Source organism: Sphaerodactylus townsendi, linkage group LG08 (genome assembly GCF_021028975.2).
Source record: "Sphaerodactylus townsendi isolate TG3544 linkage group LG08, MPM_Stown_v2.3, whole genome shotgun sequence".
NCBI lineage: Eukaryota > Metazoa > Chordata > Lepidosauria > Squamata > Sphaerodactylidae > Sphaerodactylus > Sphaerodactylus townsendi.
The window spans coordinates 53,866,583-53,885,053 of record NC_059432.1 but is presented as its reverse complement, the minus strand read 5'-3'; the positions used below and the strand labels follow the sequence as shown (position 1 = coordinate 53,885,053).

Below are 18,471 nucleotides of genomic sequence, written 5' to 3'. Positions count from 1 at the left end.
ATTTATACAGTATTGTGGTGCCATGCATCAATGTTTCAATTGCAACTACAAATGCCTTACACACAGGAGAGTCAAGAGGCACAAATTGTACCTACACGTTTCATAAAGTGGTAGAAGTGTAGTAAATAAGTTGCTAATTTTTAAAAAATCTAGCCTACTCTTTAATCTCTTCACACCAGTTGGGCACTGTCCCAGCAGAATGAGATGAATGCAGAGTTATTTTTAAAATCTGAATCAGAAAACAGAAATCACAGTTACATAAGCTGGACTCCTAAACTTTTGCTTTTGTTGGAGGAAACAGCTAGCTCCCAGAGTGCCTATTTTCATCAAGATAAATTAGAACAAAGCAGGTTTCAACTGATAATAGAACAATTCCATCCATAAAACTAATGGAATTTCCTTCATAGGTCATTTTTAAGAGAGAATGATTGAAAATTCCTTAGTCCAACAGAACCTTGCTAATGTTGGGACTGGTTTTGATGGCCCATGGTGGTTGCTTGTGTATTCAATTTGAAGTGCTGGTTACATTTAAAGCCAGAATAATTTGTGCCTGGTCTAAGTTCTCTGTATTTATGGCAGCGTGCCTCTCACAATACTTGTTTGTGGCAGCTCCATTCTAATGCCTAAAGATAGCATCATCTTGTAGGCAGCCCTACCAGCTACCTCTTGTTCCAGAGCATTTTCTGTAATGCTCCCTGCCCTCTTTGAGGAATGACCTTCCTGAATGTTTCAGGAAGGTCCCTGTTTTACGAGTTTTTTAAAAGCTCTGCAAGGTCAAAAATTTAAAATGGCTTTTTTAATGAAGAACAAACTGGAATGAATTGATATACAGGCTGCTTCCAAGAAATTGGCCTTTGTTTACTATGGTATAGTAAATATCTTATGGTTTACTAGTGGGGCCCAGTCATGCGTTGCTGTGGCTTACTGTGGTGAAGTGGGAAAGGAACAGTAGCAGCAAATCAATTGCAGAGGCCAGCAGTATGTGCTCATGGAAACGCGCAGGCTGATACTGTGCAATGTCATTGATGTGTGTGACCGCATCCTCCCTCACTTCTCTTCCCTTGCATGGCACCCCTCCCCCTATCTCCCTCCTCGTTCCCTTTGCTAGAGTGGGTGGGTCATATCCAGATACTGTGCCCCCTCCCTCCCCTCCCTTGCATGCCACCCCTCACTCTCTCTCCTCCATAACTTTTGTTCCCTTGCATGCCTCCCCTCCGTACATTCCCTCTCCCACCCTCTCTTCCATTGCATGCCACCCCTCCCCCTCCCTCCCTTTCGTCTCCCTCAGCTAGGGTGGGTGGGTCATATCCAGATGCTGGGCCTGCTCCCTCCCCTCCCTTGCATGCCACCCCCTCACTCTCTGTCCCCTCCCTCACTTCTCTTCCCTTGCATGCCTCCCCCTCCGTCCCTTCCCTCTCCCTGCACTGAATGTGTATGAGACTAGGTGTGCTGTGTGGTAGTAGTGGTTGAGGCACAGAGAGTGAAAGGTACCTGCGTGTGAGGGGGGGGAACCCCACCTGACGTCTCACATGGCAACGTGTGTATGTGTTTCACATCTACTTGAGTTATTGCTTATGTACTGTTTTCACTGCTCATATCTGGCCAACTGAGCGAACATTCTAAGGGCATGAACATTCTAAGGGTGACAGTTACACACAGGCAGCTTCATGGCCAGGTGTGCCAAAAAGATGTTTTACCTGGCTCAGGTGTGTTGTCTGACGGCAGGAGGTATGTAAGAACAGTGAGTAAGTGTCTGTGAAATTTTCAGAGCATTTGGGCCAGCAGGTGCGGGGTTATTCTCGAAGCAACAAACGCATGGTTCCATTTATATATAGAGAGAGATTACTTAAATATCTTATGGTTTATTACTTAAAACCAATCAATCAATCAATCAATTTTATTGAAAGCCATAGGCCATTACAATATTACAATATTATTACATTAAAACTTCTGAGCCAACTTGTTATTCCAACAGGTAAGAAAAAGAAAAAAAAATTCACTAAAAATCCATCATGTGAACACTAAGTCTTTCACTTTCCCCCCTACAGTATGTCTAGATTGTATTCCCACCTAACTTATACCAATTTAGGTTTGATCATTTACTTTATTACGTTGTTGGAGCGAATCTTTGTAGCTGCCAAGGCGAATAGGCCAACCCTATAGGATATATAGGGATCCAAATCCGCAAGGAGAAGGTAAAATTTGTCTGACTCATAATATACCTGGGACAGGGATATGAAACTATTCAGAAACTTAGCCCTAGGCTCTGCGTACAGGGGGCAGTTCAGAACATAATGAGGTAAATCCTCTACTTCCTGTTTGCAGATACAAATTCGTTGTTCAACTGGTATTTTGGCATATCTGCCTTCTAAATAATTTGTTGGCATTGTTTGAAATCGTAATGCTGTCATAGCCTTCCTTATCTTAAACTGAGTAATGCCAGCAAGATAGGAGGCTCTATGATGATCCTTTTTAAGGTGACTATACTTAAAACAGCAATATTGAAAATTATCTTCAGACCCATGTTGGGAGAAAGGTAAGCCAGAAAATTATCACAAATAAATAAATGTCTATCCCAACTCTGTAGACATAATTCAGACACACAAAGGCTGATTCTGCATGGGCCAAAACCAGTGGTGTGAAAATGGTGTGGAAACGGTACAAACCCTTTTACACCATTTTAAACCCTTTTACACCATTTTTACACTGCTGTTTTTGGCCCATGCAGAACGAGCCTAAGTTAATACACATGGATTTAGTATAGAGCTATGGATCAGTGTTTTCTTAAAAAATTTATGGAGCATTTGCATTGCACTGGAAAATGCAAACTAAGGGTTAAAAAGGATCTAAGAGTTCAATAGGATCTATCCCATTTGCAAAAGTCAGTTGATTTAATGGGATTTGTTTTATATTCCAAACGTTTTTGATTACTGAGGAAAAAAACTAAGAGGTGACTGGCTGTATTTTAGGGACATGTATGCAACAATGTCCTGAAAGAAACAGTTGCAGAGGCAATTCTCTATGTATTCTGCCAGAAGAACTGAAACTGGGGAGGAATCTCACCACAGGTCAACTACCATTAAAGTTTAAGCTTAAGTTCATCAGTGATATAAGAGAAAGCTCCCAAATGTAGGAGAAGGCAACATGATGCTGAACACCAGGTGTTTTCAACCATCGTGAAATTGTAACCCCACTCCTCCCACTGTATTAATTCATATTCAGGCAAGAATGTGACACATGAAGAACATATGCGTGAGAAAAGCACACCACACCAAAGATCCCTCTAGGGGCAACAAATCACTAGACTACACCCAAAAGGCCAAACCCAAGGAATCATATTCAATTTACCAAGGATTATAAAATGAATGATACAAAACATCTCTAGTTTTACAGGCAATAGAACTCTGTATCTCAAATTGCATGTGTCAAAAGCAGCATCTGCAAGAAGGGGGATCCAATACTTTTAGGTAGATCTATGGGGTAAACCGGGCTTTTTCTCATTACACTGATGTTACTCTATGCACAGTTCAAAGTACATCTTATCACAAAATCTCTTCTCAAACATGTTTTCTTTTGCAATTATAAAGGGAGCATTATTGGGCAACATTAACAAGTAAATACATGCAATCATTGTGTATCACACACACATAAATATTATGCTTAATCTCTATGCCAAAGGGGAAAAGGGAACAGGTCAGAAGCACCTGTTTCAAACTTAATAACCTGTCCAGTTATCAATCTACAAAACTTGTCAAAAACTATTTGGTATAAAGATACTATTATAAACAAGAGCAGTGCATCCCTGGGGTAAGCATTTTTCTGGACATATTAATTCCACTTCTGATCTTTCCATCCTTATCCTAAAAGGAAACTTCTCAAAATGGTATGCCCAGCAATTGAAGTTTCTAACACAGCTATATTTGCAGAACAATGAAAATGATTTCCCACCCTTATGTTAATATATAGACTGTAATTGTTGTTAGCTAACACTGTAGAAATATTTTGATTAGATAAAATGTGGGATTAGCGCACTAATGGAAATACTACATTTTTGTCAGGTCACAGATTAGCATCAGCGCATCTTGGAGATTTATGCTTTTTTTTCAGTAACAGCAGCCAGTTCAAAACAAAATGTGTCAAGTCATCAACTCTCTGGTTCCCGTCACTTCACAACTGCAAGAAGATATGGATCAGAGGACACATAAAGTACTGGGAGTAACCTAACAATCACTGCACTTAAGTGCCTTCCTTCCTGATACTTAATCCATAACATAATGTAAACCAGATCTGCATTTCAAAACAAGAACACTTCGTACTTGTACAGCCAAACTGAACTATTTTTACAAATATAACAATTCCAATCAGACATACGCCTCATTCAGTCCAACAGAATTCTCCTAATCTGCTTCCTGCTTGAATTAATAAACATCCTGTCTGCTGTTCAAACTATACATTACTGAGACACATTTAAATAGAAGGGTTGGCTCAGGACAGACCTTGGCTGCTTCCAGAGCTGGGGTGTATTTGTAATGCCATTTCTGTTTTCCAGCAGTAACTGTCTCCAGAGCCCAGGAAAATCTACAGCTTGTCAACATACAAGAAAGGAACAGCTAGTCCTTTGGAGAGGCTGTTTTCCCTCTGGTTCTTTCCCTCTCACGCTTCCCAAGCTTCTCAGCTTCAGGAGGAGTGGCCATGTGAAGCAGGGTGTGCCAACAAGTAACAGTTAAACAAATAGCAAGGATTTCCCTTTCACAAATCCACTGAGTCATCCTGCCTGCTGGTGCAGAGCACCTCTGCAAGCAGTTAATGTTTGCCAGCTTACATACAAACAATCCCTAAATACAGATGAATTAACTAACAACCTGGGGCTGTAGCTACCAATGTGTAAGGCACATTATTGGTGTTGTGCACATAGGAGTTTCCCTAAGTCAGGAGGAGAATCCTGAATATTTGGTCAAGGCAATTATCCTTCTGAGCTAAGGGCATTGTCTAAGCCATTGCTCTAGGTCTGTGCCATAGCACTGCACATATATATGTATGAAATGTACACAAACATATCAGCCTGGATCTCATCAATACGCTACTCACTAATCATAGTTCCATTTCTGGCAGTGAAAATTAGTATAAATAAGTGAAAGATTCCGAATGTTTCATTTCCCTATCAAACCAATTCACTCTACGCCTAAATTAATAATTGTGGCAACCACCATACATTAAGGTTAGCAATTATGAACTCTCAGTGCATACAAACATTGACTCTAGGGTGGGAAAAGAAGAGAGAGTAACAGCCCATCTGTAATGAGTTACATGAATTAATTATTGATTGGCCTTAACCCCAAAAGCACACAGAGAGATGACTCTATCCACCTCACCAAAGTTGTAACAAACTGTCGCATATTTGTTATGAATTCCCCATTTTGGTGTGTTTTGTGCCTGCGACCTTACTAAGAGGCCCTCAGGCATTTTTAGTTAATGGAAGGTTTTTCACTATGTGTGTAGAAGTAGTCCTCTTCCTGCCTACAGTTCTGAGGATGTTCTGGAGTCAGGATTGACCCATGTCCATTTTGGAGGGAAAATGGTTAACCAACTCCATGAGAAATTGATAAAAATATACTTCTTCAAAGCTTTGGGTGTATTTCCCTGGAACTGATTAGCAGAGTGGTTGCTGCTGGTGGGATTTGTGCCCTCATGCTGGGGAAGTATGAGAAAGCATGATGGCAATCCACAGGCCAGCAAAGGAGTGCTTTGGCTGAACCTTGCGCTCCAGGGCACCCCCAAATTTGTGGCAAAAAATGTTTTAATGAATTCACTTTCATTGGTGCAACTAACAATATCCAAGCAGTGATCTTTCTATGATCTGAACAACATCTTGCACAACAAATAAAAAAGTAGCATAGTATCTTCTCAATTCCTGGAGACATTAATCTTAGGAAAGAAATGAAATGAAATGTTTGAGGAAGGGGAACAAAATTTTGTTAAGAAAACACCTGTTCACATATTGGGTTGTGAGGGTGCCACCTTAAGAGAGCCACTAATATTCCTCTTCAGTTTCATTATGCATTAGGATGATATAGGAGCACAAGGATTAAGGCAGCCAAACAAGAAATAGCAAGGCTATTAAAGTCAGGTGGTTTTTTTAAGATTCCAGATCTCCAGGCAGTATATAAACAACAGAATATACATTGGAGAGCAAATATTCCAGGCACAATTTAAAGTGCAAACACCTTGAGGACAGAGTAGCTGAATGAAGTCTCTCCTTATACTGTCCATCCAATAGGTGTGCACTTCAAAATATATCATCTTTTGTTTCAAGGTTTTGGGGAGGGCATGCTTATTATCTTGAGTGTTTTGGGCAATGGCGAAGCTATAATGGAGACATCCGAGAACATTTAACATGGGCGCGCCCCAGTTAAGTCACGTGGGGGCGCAAAATCGTGGCCCAGCCCCCTCTCCCTTCCCTCTCAGCCTGGCCCTGCCCCAACAGACTGCTCCCGACAGAGCTGGCTGACAGAGCAGTCTGTTGCGGACTGCCCCGCCTCCAGCAGAGCCGGCTGAAAGAGCAGTCTGTTGGGGAGGGGCCAGGCCAAGGAGGGAAGGAGGCCCAGCCCTGCCAGGCTGCCTGAGACCACCCCAGCACCAAAGGTAAGTGGGGCATGGGGGAGGGGGTGCAACCTGGCCCGGCAGAAGCCCTCCCTCCCTCCTACCCCACCCCAAAAGCCCAGCCGGGCCTGCTCTGGGCAGTGCCAGCTCTCCAGCCTCCACCCACCCACCCCCAGGCAGCCTGCTCTGCCCATGGATCACAGGATCCATGGGCAGACCCAGCTCTCCTTGCCCCTCCCACCCCCCAATCCCCTTTGAAATGACCTGATGCAAAAAAAATATTTTTTGGTAATGGTGGGGGAGGGTGGTTGCCTACAGGGGGGCACAAAACTCAAATTCTGCCCCGGGCTCCATTCTTCCCAGCTACACCTCTGGTTTTGGGGAGTGTTCTTACTGGCTTAGAGTCCTGTTTGGGGTACATTTTCAGATTTTAATTTTCAGGCAATAATTTTTGTCATCTGTCCCCCCTGGCAGAGACAGCAAAGAGACAGAGAGGATACCTCCTGTGCCAAGCAGCTGTCCAGCAGGGAATGTGTCGTTCAGAATTTACAGGGCTATTATGAGTGGTAGAGGGACCAGGTATACTGCCCATAGGAAATAATGGCTGCATTATTTCCTACAGGCAGTAGACCTAGCCTTCTAGACCAGGTCTGCCTTCACTGCCCCATATTTTTGCTATATTGGAGATTTGTATTATATTTGGTCATTCACCATAAATAAAGTCTTCTTCTTCCCAGGCAAACTATTGTACGTTTAAAATGTAAAGGGCCAGTATTTTCAGTAGTGGTAGACCTGGTGTGGGTTGGAAAGTCACAAGGTCAAGTCTTCTCATAGAAAACAATGGCTGTTTAAAGTTTTGAACTATGCACCGCAGAATGGCTGAGAACCAGGACAAGCTTACTCTTTCCCCATCTCCCCACTGCTGCACTCCCTGAAACCCAATACATTCTTAAATTTCAGGAGCTAGTTTGTTACTCCCAGAAATTCAAGACCATGTTGGGTCATTGTGGCTATCTCTAAGCAGGTGCCAAACAGCTAATTTCAGGTGTCATACCTTTAGTGCAGCCCACCAGATCAGTTTGCTAACCCTCCTCTTTCTGTGATCCCCATTTCTAGAGATGAAACAGGTAGCAATGCAACACAGGGCATCTGCAGTGGTGACATCTCTCCTTTCAAATGCCCTGCCTTTTGAGGCTTGATTGGGTATATTGTCTTTCAGGCACCAGAACAAAAGATATCTTTTTACCCAGGCTTTTAATTGAGGGGTTTATCTTTCTAAGCATTCTGTTATGCTTTCATTTTGATGTCTCTTTTATGGATACCTTTATGCCAGTGTTTTAAAGTCTCAGTCTGTGTTTTATGGTGATTTTACTTGTGAGCATCCTTGAGTAGAGGCATTATAGGAAACTTCCTAAATTATTAAATATAAAACTCCAACCATTTTTTTCTGAAGCCAAAGAGACAATCTACAAAATCATCAACCTGGGATCCTAGAAATCATGTTGTGACTAAACAATGCACACCAGGGTCAAGCATGGATTAGACTGTGAAACAACCAACAAGGATGTGCTACAACAGGGCCAACTGGACTTAAAGTATTAACAAGCACTTTTGTTACACCCAATGTAGTCTTTACATGTATAGACATGGAACATTTCTTGTCCTTTTCTTGCACCCTCTTCTGATCCCAGGAAACTGGTAACACCTGTTCAACTGGTTGCCTAAAACAACCTCCTTTTTATGGCAAGTCACAGTAAATCTGTCTCCCATATGATCGGCAGATGAGATTTGACGTGGGTCTGTTTTACACAGGAATATTTTAATTTGACACATTTCCATATGGTGAATCCTCTGAGGACCTAGATTTATGCTGTATGAATCTATTTTTAAAATGGGCAAGTGAATATATGCTAAATTCACTCGGCAAAAATCCATAGCAAACATCCATGCTGCATTTGTTTTCCTCACATCTACTACCAAGCTGAAATCGTACAAGTACAAAATTGACAAAATTTTAAATTTACTTTCCTACCCTCACTATCCTCCTTCCTAAAGAACTTGTGATATTTAAGTTCCTTCAAGTTTGCATGCTTCAGCCTTCTCCCTTTTATTCCGTAATGTAATTTCCTTGTTACTTCAACGCTCTACATATGATTTAAACTCACTGCAAGCTATTACTTAATTTCTTAAAATAGGGAGATGGTGAGGTCCAAACCTATCTAGAAGTCACATCTTTGAAGTTGGAAAGCCCTCTTAAGATGGCTATGATCTCAAATCAAGTTCTAGTCCAAGTTTTAGTTGGGGCGGTCAGAAATGGTTGAGTCTTTTTGAAAAGAAAATATGATGCAACGCCTTTCCCTGCTGTTTTCTTTTAATCACCAAAAGCATTTGGCACTTGTAATGGAATTAATCCTTATGAACCTGCTCCCTGAGTCATGTGGACACATACACACCTTCTTCCCCTGTCAAGTAAGTAAAATCACCCTGTTTATTAGATTGGGAAATTAAACCAAGCAGAAGTGCTGACTACCTGGAGTTACTCAACACTGCTGCAGGGGAGAACAAAATGGAAAAGAAAGATGAATAGAAGGACTGGGGAGTCAAAGGTGTGTCATTTCAATGTTAGACATTTAAGCCATGCTCTGGTCAGAAAAGTTTGCAGGGAAGGATAAACTTTATTCTATATTATGGTTTCTAATATTTCAGGTCAAACCTCCACAATGAAAATAGGCCCCGAGCCAAGTGAAGTCCCAAATGGCAGAACAGAGGAACAAAGTAGAAAGAAAAAAATCAAAAGGGAATCAAATCAGAGATCTGTAAATTCCTGTGTATGCACTTAAAGAAGAAGGTATTTGATTATTAGAACCTGTTATTTTATAGTATATCATCTATATAAATGTATTAGCCCTCTAATGCTCAGATTTACGTTAGAAAATATATTTTCTTTCTTACTGTTCTATCTTACTGTCTTACTGTCTTGTTGTTTATTTTTATATTCTGCTATTATTGAAAAAATTATATTCATGTAAGCATGAAGATTAACATGAGTTGAATTTTTCTGAACATTACTGCATATCAAGGCCTGGCCAGAATCATATCTGAGCATAGATGGTCCTTCAGTCTAGATTCCATGAAGTTATTGGTTGCATGAGTTTGAGGCTGCGATGACCTTACAGGCAGGGGCCCCAAGCCCCACGCGGTCAATGATAAGTCACCACTCAAGAGATGCTGAGGTTGCCCAGTTTATTGATTAGCTCAGTTCCAATTAGTAGTTTCTAAGGTTAAGAGTCAATCTGCAGCTTGGATGGTTTTTCCCTGATTACCTCCCCCTGCTCCACCTCCAGTTTCTTAGGACTGCTTCCCACCCGATGTCCTTCCACTCGAAAACCAACCTTGGTTGTCTTTTTCTCCTATCTTTATCTTTATCTTAGATTTTAAAGTTAAAAAGAATAATTGAAATAATTTAGTCTTTTTTACAAAGTCCTTATTTATTGTATTGTCGAATTGTATCCCTTATTTATTATTTTTATCTCTTTGGGAATGCAGAAGTCAGGCAGATTGATCAAACTCTCACTGAAAGTACTGCCATGCTAATTAATGAAAGAGGGTCTTTAATATCCATGCAGACCACGTTCCCTTGCATTTTGTACAAGGCAAGTACAAACTAAGAGTGATCATGGCATAATGGTTAAAAGTAGTGGACTCTCATAGGGAGAACCAGGTTTGATTCCTTCTTTCCAGTGAATGGGTGGCAAACTCTAATCTTATGAACCAGGTCTCCCAACCCACACAGAGACAGGCAACAGCAAACCACCTCTAAACGCCTTGAAAACCCTGTATCAAGTGACTTGACAGCACTTTCCACCACAAAGAACAAACTGCATATCTCTTCAGTTATCTAACAGAAAGAAAGAACAATAAGTACACAAATTCTGCTGGGATTTGTTTTCAAGTCAAGGTTCCAGATTATTTACAGTACCTCCAAAACCCTGGAACCAACAAACATATCACCCCAAATTAAACTCCTTTCTGTTATTGTGAATGAGAGGCCTGGGAGTAGCACATGAGTTGTTAGTTCTTTAAGCCTCCAAGATTGACAACAAGGTGGTTTGTAATCTTTCTTTATACTTTGCCACAGAAAGACATAGCTGGCAAACTTGACCAATACTAACTGCTTTCCTTTGACTGGGCACCAAAGAAAAAAAGCAGAATAAACATTTGGCAGCATGAGCTGTATGATAGAGGATTTGCTGCCAAGGAAAAGGGGGAAACCCAAAAATATACACACACACATTCTCATCAAAGAAACTAGCGTATATTTCATATATCATGGCAGCATATAGCCAATCAGACAAGGCTACAGCGAGAACAAACATTGATCTCTTACTGAAATGTGCATTCAGGTACATAGCCATATTCACATTTGAATGCAAACATTCATATGGGTCAGTGTACTCCCATGTCATGGTCTTTTGCTGTCAAAACAGTTAAAATTTAAAATTAACTTCTACAAATATAGCTGTGATGGATTCGAGAACTTTGCTGAGTATAACCAAGGTTTGCGCCCTCTTCGACATGACATCCCTTCAAATTTAAACATAACTTTCATGTCCCCCCTTAACCTTCTTTTCTCCAGACTAAACATCCCCAGCTCCTTAAGTCTCTCTTTGTAGGGCATGGATTCCAGACCTTTTACCATTTTGGTTGTCCTCCTCTGGACACATTCCAGATTGTCAATATCCTTCTTAAATTGCGGAGCCCACAGTACTCTAGGTGGGGTCTGACCAATACAGAGTAGAGTGGTACAATTACTTCCCTTGATCCAAAAACTATACTCTTATTGATGCATCCTGGAATTGCATTGGCTTTCTTGGCTGCCATATCACACTGCTGACTCATATTCAGTTTGTGATCTGCTAAGAGTCCCAGATCCCTTTCACATGTTGTCATGCAGGTGTCACCCATCCTATATCTGTGCATTTCATTTTTTCTGCCTAAGTGTAGAATCTTACCTTTATCTCTGTTGAAATTCATTTTGTTAATTTTGGCTCAGCTCTCTAATCTGTCCAGATCATCTTGAATCCTCCTCAGAGGCATGGGTGGGGGGGAATGGCTCTCGGGGCAACACCTGCTCCGTGCGCCAAACCCCCCCCCCCCCGCCCCACTTACCTTAGCCTGGTGGGGCTCTGCTGACTGAAGGTAGGCCAGGATGAGGGGAAGGGTGTGGGGAGCAATTATCTGCCCCCATGTGACCAGCTGGAGTGCATCAGGAAACATGTGACCCCACAGTCCCCGTGAGCACTCCTCCTCTGCCCCTCCTAATTTGGTATCATCTGCAAATTTGATTAACACACCTTCTATTTCATTATCCAAGTCATTGATAAAAATATTGAATAGCATTGAGCCCCGGACAGAACCCTGTGGCATTCCACTAGTTGCTTCTTTCCAGGATGAAAATGAGGTTTCCCCACTCTTTGTGTTCGGCCTGTTAATGAATTACAAATCCATCTCACAGTTGCATTGTCCAGTCCTTATTTTTCCAGCTTACTTGCAAGAATATCTTGGGGCACCTTGATTTCTAAAATCAAGGTATATCATGTCCACAGCATTTCCTTCATCTACCAAGCTTGTCACTCTATCAAAAGAAAGAGATAAGATTAGTCTGGAATGATTTGTTTTTGAGAAACTCATATTGATTTTCAGTGATCACATGATTCCTTTTCAAGTGTTTACAGACTGTCTCCTTAATGATCTGCTCTAGAATCTTTCCTGGTACTGATGTTAGGCTGACTGGTTGGTAGATTTTTGGGTCCTCTTTTTTTCCCCTTTTGAAGATGGGGACAACATTAACTCTCCTCCAGTCCGCTGGGACTTCTCCTGTTTTCCAGAAGTTCTCAAAGATTATATCAAGTGGTTCTGAAGTTACATCTGCCAGTTTTTTACATACCCTGGGATATAGTTCATCAGGCCCTGGATATGTGAATTCATTTAAAGCATTCCCCACCTGGAGGTTGGCAACCTTACAAGTTCTGCAAGTTTTTACACAGAGTACAATAAAATGCTCCAGTCTCAGATCAGAAAGATTTAATTAATTCACACAAGGCAACTCCTTTCTTAGAGAGAGAGAGAGAGAGAGAGAGAGAGAGAGAATGTGTGTGTGTGTGTGTGTGTGTGTGTGTGTGTGAGAGAGAGAGAGAGAGAGAGAGAGAGAGAGAGAGAGAGAGAGAGAGAGAGAGGAGTGAAAACAGGAATACAATTGGCTCTCTCCCCAGGCTGCTGAAGTGTATTGCAATGAATACACCTTGCACCTAGAAATAGGCATGCTCAGAGTCCTGCCCAAAACAAATACAGCACTCTGTGAGAAGACCCTGAAATTGCCTTGGAATAACTTTGAGCACCCGAAAAGTAATCTTGATTGGATTAAGTTAGAAATACTATCCTGGTGAACTATTTCTGTGCTACAAGACCATCTTATTTATCTTGTCCTTGGGCTCTGTTGTTTTATTATGGTTTCATTATGGCTGAACGCATTAAGTTCATATGGGTTATGCCTGTGAACTAAAAAAAATTCCTTTTTTATTACAGCTGGGATCAAACCAGACAAGCTTACAGAGGACAGTAGCTAAATTCCAGGAGCCTTGCCTATCTTACCCTGTATAATTGACTAACATGCAAAGTATACAAACTCTCAACCAATGGGCACACAAGGTGCACACATCCTCAACCAATGGGTGCGCACAACTGCCCTGAGCACATATTGGTTGAAGGTACATCCTCACCTCTCCCCTCCCCTGTCCAACCTCCCTGCCATGACTTCTCTTTCTGTATCAGTGACAGACCAGCACGGCTCCCTCCCACTCTTTTTCATTTGACAAAAGCCAGCGGTAGAGGGATGACAGCCTCATTTCAGGCCACCACAGCTGGAAGGAGAACAGTTTGTGGGGAGGGCAGGGCAGGCCGCTGAGCTGAGGCCAAGCAGACAATCACTTCCCTTCAGGCTGATGGGACTGGAAGGACAGCGATGTGGGGGGGGAGGGGAGGGAAGTGATTAAGCCAAACTGAGTGGAAGAGCCTGGTAAAAAGAGGAAGGGGAACAACAGGAAGCCATGCCCCTCCCTCTCTATATGGCATCATGGCTGGTGCCCCTGAAGGAGAACATTTGGAGGGAGGGCAGGGAAGGCCACTGCACTCTCCCCTCCCCCAGCTAGAGCCCATTTCACTGCACTCTGAAATGGGCTTTCCTGCTAGTGAGACAATAAAGGAGATCAAGTCCAGCATCCTCAGAAACTCTCTACAGTTAATTCCATGCACTGAAGTTGTATCTATATTGGAAAATCTTCATCCTTGAAGCAGCCCTTAAAACCAAATGTTAAAACTCATGTAACTTTTGACAACCAAGGGCAAAATGCAAAAGACTGTTTGTGTTTATGAGTTCAAATTAATACTGTAAACTGAGATACATATTGTTTCATTATGTCCATCAAGGCCTAGCTTTGAACTTGAGAGACATTTGTCTAAATCAGTGGTGCCCATGGTGCACCAATGCCTTTCCTGGCACTTGCCAAGGGTTTTAAGAAAGGGGCAGGCTCAGAAGGGGCTTTTGCCCAGCAAGACTTCTGATTGACCATTGGAAATTGACTAGCCGTGCAGATTTTTAAAACCGTCATTTTGGCAGGAACTTGTTGGGGGAAGGGAAGGTGATTTTTTTTTGGGGGGGGGGGTCAGGATTTGGTCTTTCCCTATCTACATCCAGACAATAGTTTGGCTTGGGTGGTTCCATGGAGTAGGTCTTAGTATTTTTGAGAATCAATTAGCCCGTTCCTTCACTGTCACCCTGCTAACATTTGTCCTCCCAATTTCCTCACCCTTCTGTTGCCCCACCCCCTCATGCCTGCCTATATATTGGATAGAATTCCTTAGTGCCAGCCTCCTGGGGATCTCTTAGACTTATGACGAATCCCCAGATGACCGAAATCAGTTTCCCTGGAGAAAATTGCTGCTATGGAGGGTAGAGTCCACGGCATCATCCTCTGTCCTTATCCCTTCCAAACCTCTTCTTTCCAAGGCTTCACACCCAAAGAGCCAGCATGGTGCAGTGGTTAAGAACAGTGGGCTATAATCTGGAGAACTGGGCCTGCTGGGTGACCTTGGGCTACTCATAATTATTTGGAACTCTCTCAGCCCCACCCACCTCATAAGGTGTCTGTTGTGGGAAGAGGAAGGGAAAGGGAAAGGAGTTGGTAAGATGCCTTACAGTAAGATGTCTCCTTACAGTGGTGTAGTGGCTAAGAGCAGGTGCACTCTTATCTGGAGGAACCGGGTTTGATTCCCAGCTCTGCCGCTTGAGTTGTGGAGGCTTACCTGGGGAATTCAGATTAGCCTGTGCACTCCTACTCACGCCAGCTGGGTGACCTTGGGCTAGTTACAGCTTTTCAGAGCTCTCTCAGCCCCACCCACCTCATAGGGTGTTTGTTGTGAGGGGGGAAGGGCAAGGAGATTGTATGCCCCTTTGAGTCTCCTATAGAAAGGGGAGATATAAATCCAAACTCTTCTTCTTCTTCCTTACAGGAGAGAAAGGCAGGGTAAAAATCCAAACTCTTCTTCTTTCAGAAATTTTCCAACCAGGAGCTGGCAACCCTAGCAGATAGTTTCTCAGGGTCAAAAAGTAAATTGGCCATGCTGGCGGGGGCTGATGGGAATTGTAGTCCACAACATCTGGAGTGCCAAAGGTTCGCCACCACGGGTCTAGGAAGACCAACCATGCAGAGGCGTAGCTACCATGGGGACATCCGGGGACAAGTGCCCCGGGCGCCACCTTGTGGTGGGCGCAAAAATTGCAGGTTCGTTAGTGGCTTTTTCTATTTTTCAGGGTTTTTCCCATGTTTGGCCTGCAGGGGGCGCAGTTTTTAGGCTAGCAGCACCAAACTTTCAGACTATTGTCAGGTGACTCTCCTGATGATACCAGCCAAGTTTGGTGCAGTTTGGTTCAGGGGGTCCAAAGCTATGGACCCCCCAAAATGGGTGACCCCATACTCCACATTATTTCCAATGGGAGCTAATAGTAAGCAGGGCTACCATTTTTGAGGGGTCCCATAACTTTGGATCCCCTGAATCCAAACTTCACTAAACCTAAGGTGAGTATCATGGGATAGTCTTCCCTGCTGAAATTAAGCCACCCAGGTTTGGTGAGAGGAGTTGGTTCAGCCTGGATCCAAAGATTATGTGAACTCCCCAAAAGGGGTGCTCCATCCCTCCATTGTTTCCAATGGGAGCTAATGGTAGATGGGGCTACCCTTTTGAGGGTCCATTACATAACTTTGGGCTTCCCTGAACCAAAAACTTCACTAAACCTGGGTGGTTTTAATCAGGAGAGTCTTCTGAAGATAGCCTAAAGAAGTTTGGTACTGTTAGCTTAAACATTGCTCCCTTTAACAGGCACTCCCTCAAATTTTCCCAAGGTTCTCTCTTTTAAATCCCACCTCCTTTGGAGTGGATTTAAAGGGAGAATCTAGACTCTAGATTAAAAAAAAAAAAACATTAAAAGTATTGTTGAGAGGAGCTTTCAAAGGAAACCAAGATTCAACTGGTAGTTTGTGAGTTTTACAGGCGCTGTGTAGCCATGGTCCTGATAGGGATCTTGTTCCCTAACATTTTACGCCTGCATCTGTGGCTGGCATCTTCAGAAGTGTTATCCACAGAGAGAGAGTCTGTTATAAGAGTAGGCTGTTGGACACAGTGTATAATAGACTTCTCTCTGTGATACACCTCTGAAAATGCCAGCCAATACAGATGCAGGTTGAAACATTAGGAACAAGATACTACCAATAGGACCACGACCACACAGCCCCAGAAGAACTACATTAATAACCAACATTGAAAAATGAGATGCACAGTTTGGGGATGGGGAATCTACCCTGAAACAGCATCACTTTCAATTTATTTTTTTTTAAACTAGGGAGCCCAGAGTATCCCCTCTTAAGGTGGATTTAAAGTGGGAGAATCTGGGCTCTGTAGTTTAAACATTAAAAGTTTAAACATTAAAAAGTGATGATGCTGTTTCAGAGTTGGATTCCCTCTCACTTGTCAAAAAAATAGCATCGCACCATTCAATGTCGTTTAAACTAGGGAGCCCTGCGTGTGTACAGATTTGTGTGTTGGGGCATGTTCTATGAAAATGCAATGTGGGTGACTTTTAGAGATGACCTGGTGCAAAATGTTGTTTGGTCATTGGTGGGGAGGTGGATGGCAGCCCAAATGGGCGCAAAACTCAGATTTTGCCCCGGGCTCCATTTACCCTAGCTACACCCCTGCAACCATGTCATTCCTCCCATGAGCATCCCCTCCCCCCAAATCTGAAGTTCTTGATCTCCACCCAGTGGTTGTCTAGGATATTGCCACCCCTTAACTTTTCTACAATGTACTAACTAAAGTTTTAAATATTACCTTTATACCCCAAAACACACTTCAGATAAGAATGTTCAAACATAGCCCAATGTTTTGTGTTGTTCCGTGGTCTTCCAAAGCATTACAGGCACAAATATATTGTTTGGTTCAGAACTATGTTTTCCTGTTCTGGGTTAGATTCATGGTGACTGACTTGTAGAGATTTTCTAAAAGGCCACATTCCTGTTCATATGGATAGAAAAGTCTGATTCATAATTTCAAGGAGAGCACAATTCCTACACATCGCAGCCAGCATCTTATTAAATACACTATATGCACTTGTAGAAAAACTATAGCATAACATCGAACTGGCACTTTATTTCTATACGCAAATCAAAATTTGTATTTAGGTAATCCAAAGATTAGCTGAAGAATGAAAACCAATACTGGTATTAATCCATGTGTAACAAAATCATTTACTGCTCATCAATGAAAGTGATGAAATAGTATCAGCAAATGTCTAAAATTTGCTGGACCAGTAACAGAGATCTAACCTTTCCTCAGGGGCGTAACGAGGCAAACTGTAGCCCTGGGCAAAACCTGAGTTGGATGCCCCCCCCCCCCCCATGGGCGGCCACTCCACCACGACCAAAACAATTTTGCACCAGGACATTGGTGCCTGCAGGGGGTGCATTTAAGACATATCAGCACCAAAATTTCAGTGTATCATCAGGAGACTGTCCTTTTGCTCCCCCCCAAGTTTGGTGAGGTTTGATTCAGGGAATCCAATGTTATGGACTCCCAAAGGGGGTGCCCCCATCCCCATTGTTTCCAATGGGAGCTAATAGGAGATGGGGCTACAGTTTTGAGGGTCCATACCTTGGCCCAGCCTGAACCAAAAAATGCACCAAAACCTAGAGAGGTATAATCAAGGAGCAGTCTCCTGATGAGATCTTGAGATTGAAGAGACTGTACTTCTCAGTTAAAATCCCCAGCCTGCAACCCCATTGACAGCAATACAGAAAACTCAATGCAGAACAAAGATTCTTGGGCAAATTTCTGGGATGTTCCTGCAGGGGGCGCATTTATGGATGTATTGGCACCAAAATTTCAGGGTATCATTTGGAGACTGTCCTGATGGCACCCCCCAAGTTTGGTGCAGTTTGGTTTAGGGGGTCCAAAGTTATGGACCCTCAAAAGGGGTGCCCCATCCCCCATTCTTTGCTAAGGAGATCGTGGCTACCTTTTGAGGGTCCATAACTTTGCACCCCCAAAACCAAACTGCACCAAACTTGGGGGGGTGCCATCAGGACAGTCTCCAAATGATACCCTGAAAGTTTGGTGCTGATACGTCCACAACTGCACCCCTGCAAGAACATCCCAGAAATTTGCCCAAGAATCTTTGTTCTGCATTAAGTTTTCTGTATTGCTGTCAATGGGGGTTGCAGGCTGGGGGGGGGGCACATTTCTGAAGGCACAGTCTCAAAA

At 42.8% G+C, this 18,471-nt stretch overlaps 1 protein-coding gene and 1 long non-coding RNA gene across 3 annotated transcripts in view; one reads left to right on the top strand and one right to left on the bottom strand.

The window, feature by feature from the left end:
- The window catches only part of ABLIM1 (actin binding LIM protein 1), a 230,724-nt gene that overhangs the window by 177,848 nt on the left and 34,405 nt on the right, over positions 1 to 18,471 (bottom strand). The window contains exon 1 of one of the 2 annotated variants that reach the window (XM_048505962.1): positions 4,497 to 4,622. The exons of the other annotated variant lie outside the window; for it this stretch is intronic. Coding sequence (XP_048361919.1) covers positions 4,497 to 4,536 — 40 coding nt within the window. The 5' untranslated portion in view covers positions 4,537 to 4,622. Of the gene's footprint in view, positions 1 to 4,496; positions 4,623 to 18,471 lie in introns of those variants that run through there. 2 annotated transcript variants of the gene reach the window in all.
- LOC125437909 lies at positions 9,107 to 13,892 on the top strand. The gene is made up of 3 exons (XR_007245277.1): positions 9,107 to 9,206; positions 9,307 to 9,448; positions 13,186 to 13,892. It is a non-coding gene; the product is annotated as an uncharacterized LOC125437909 (long non-coding RNA).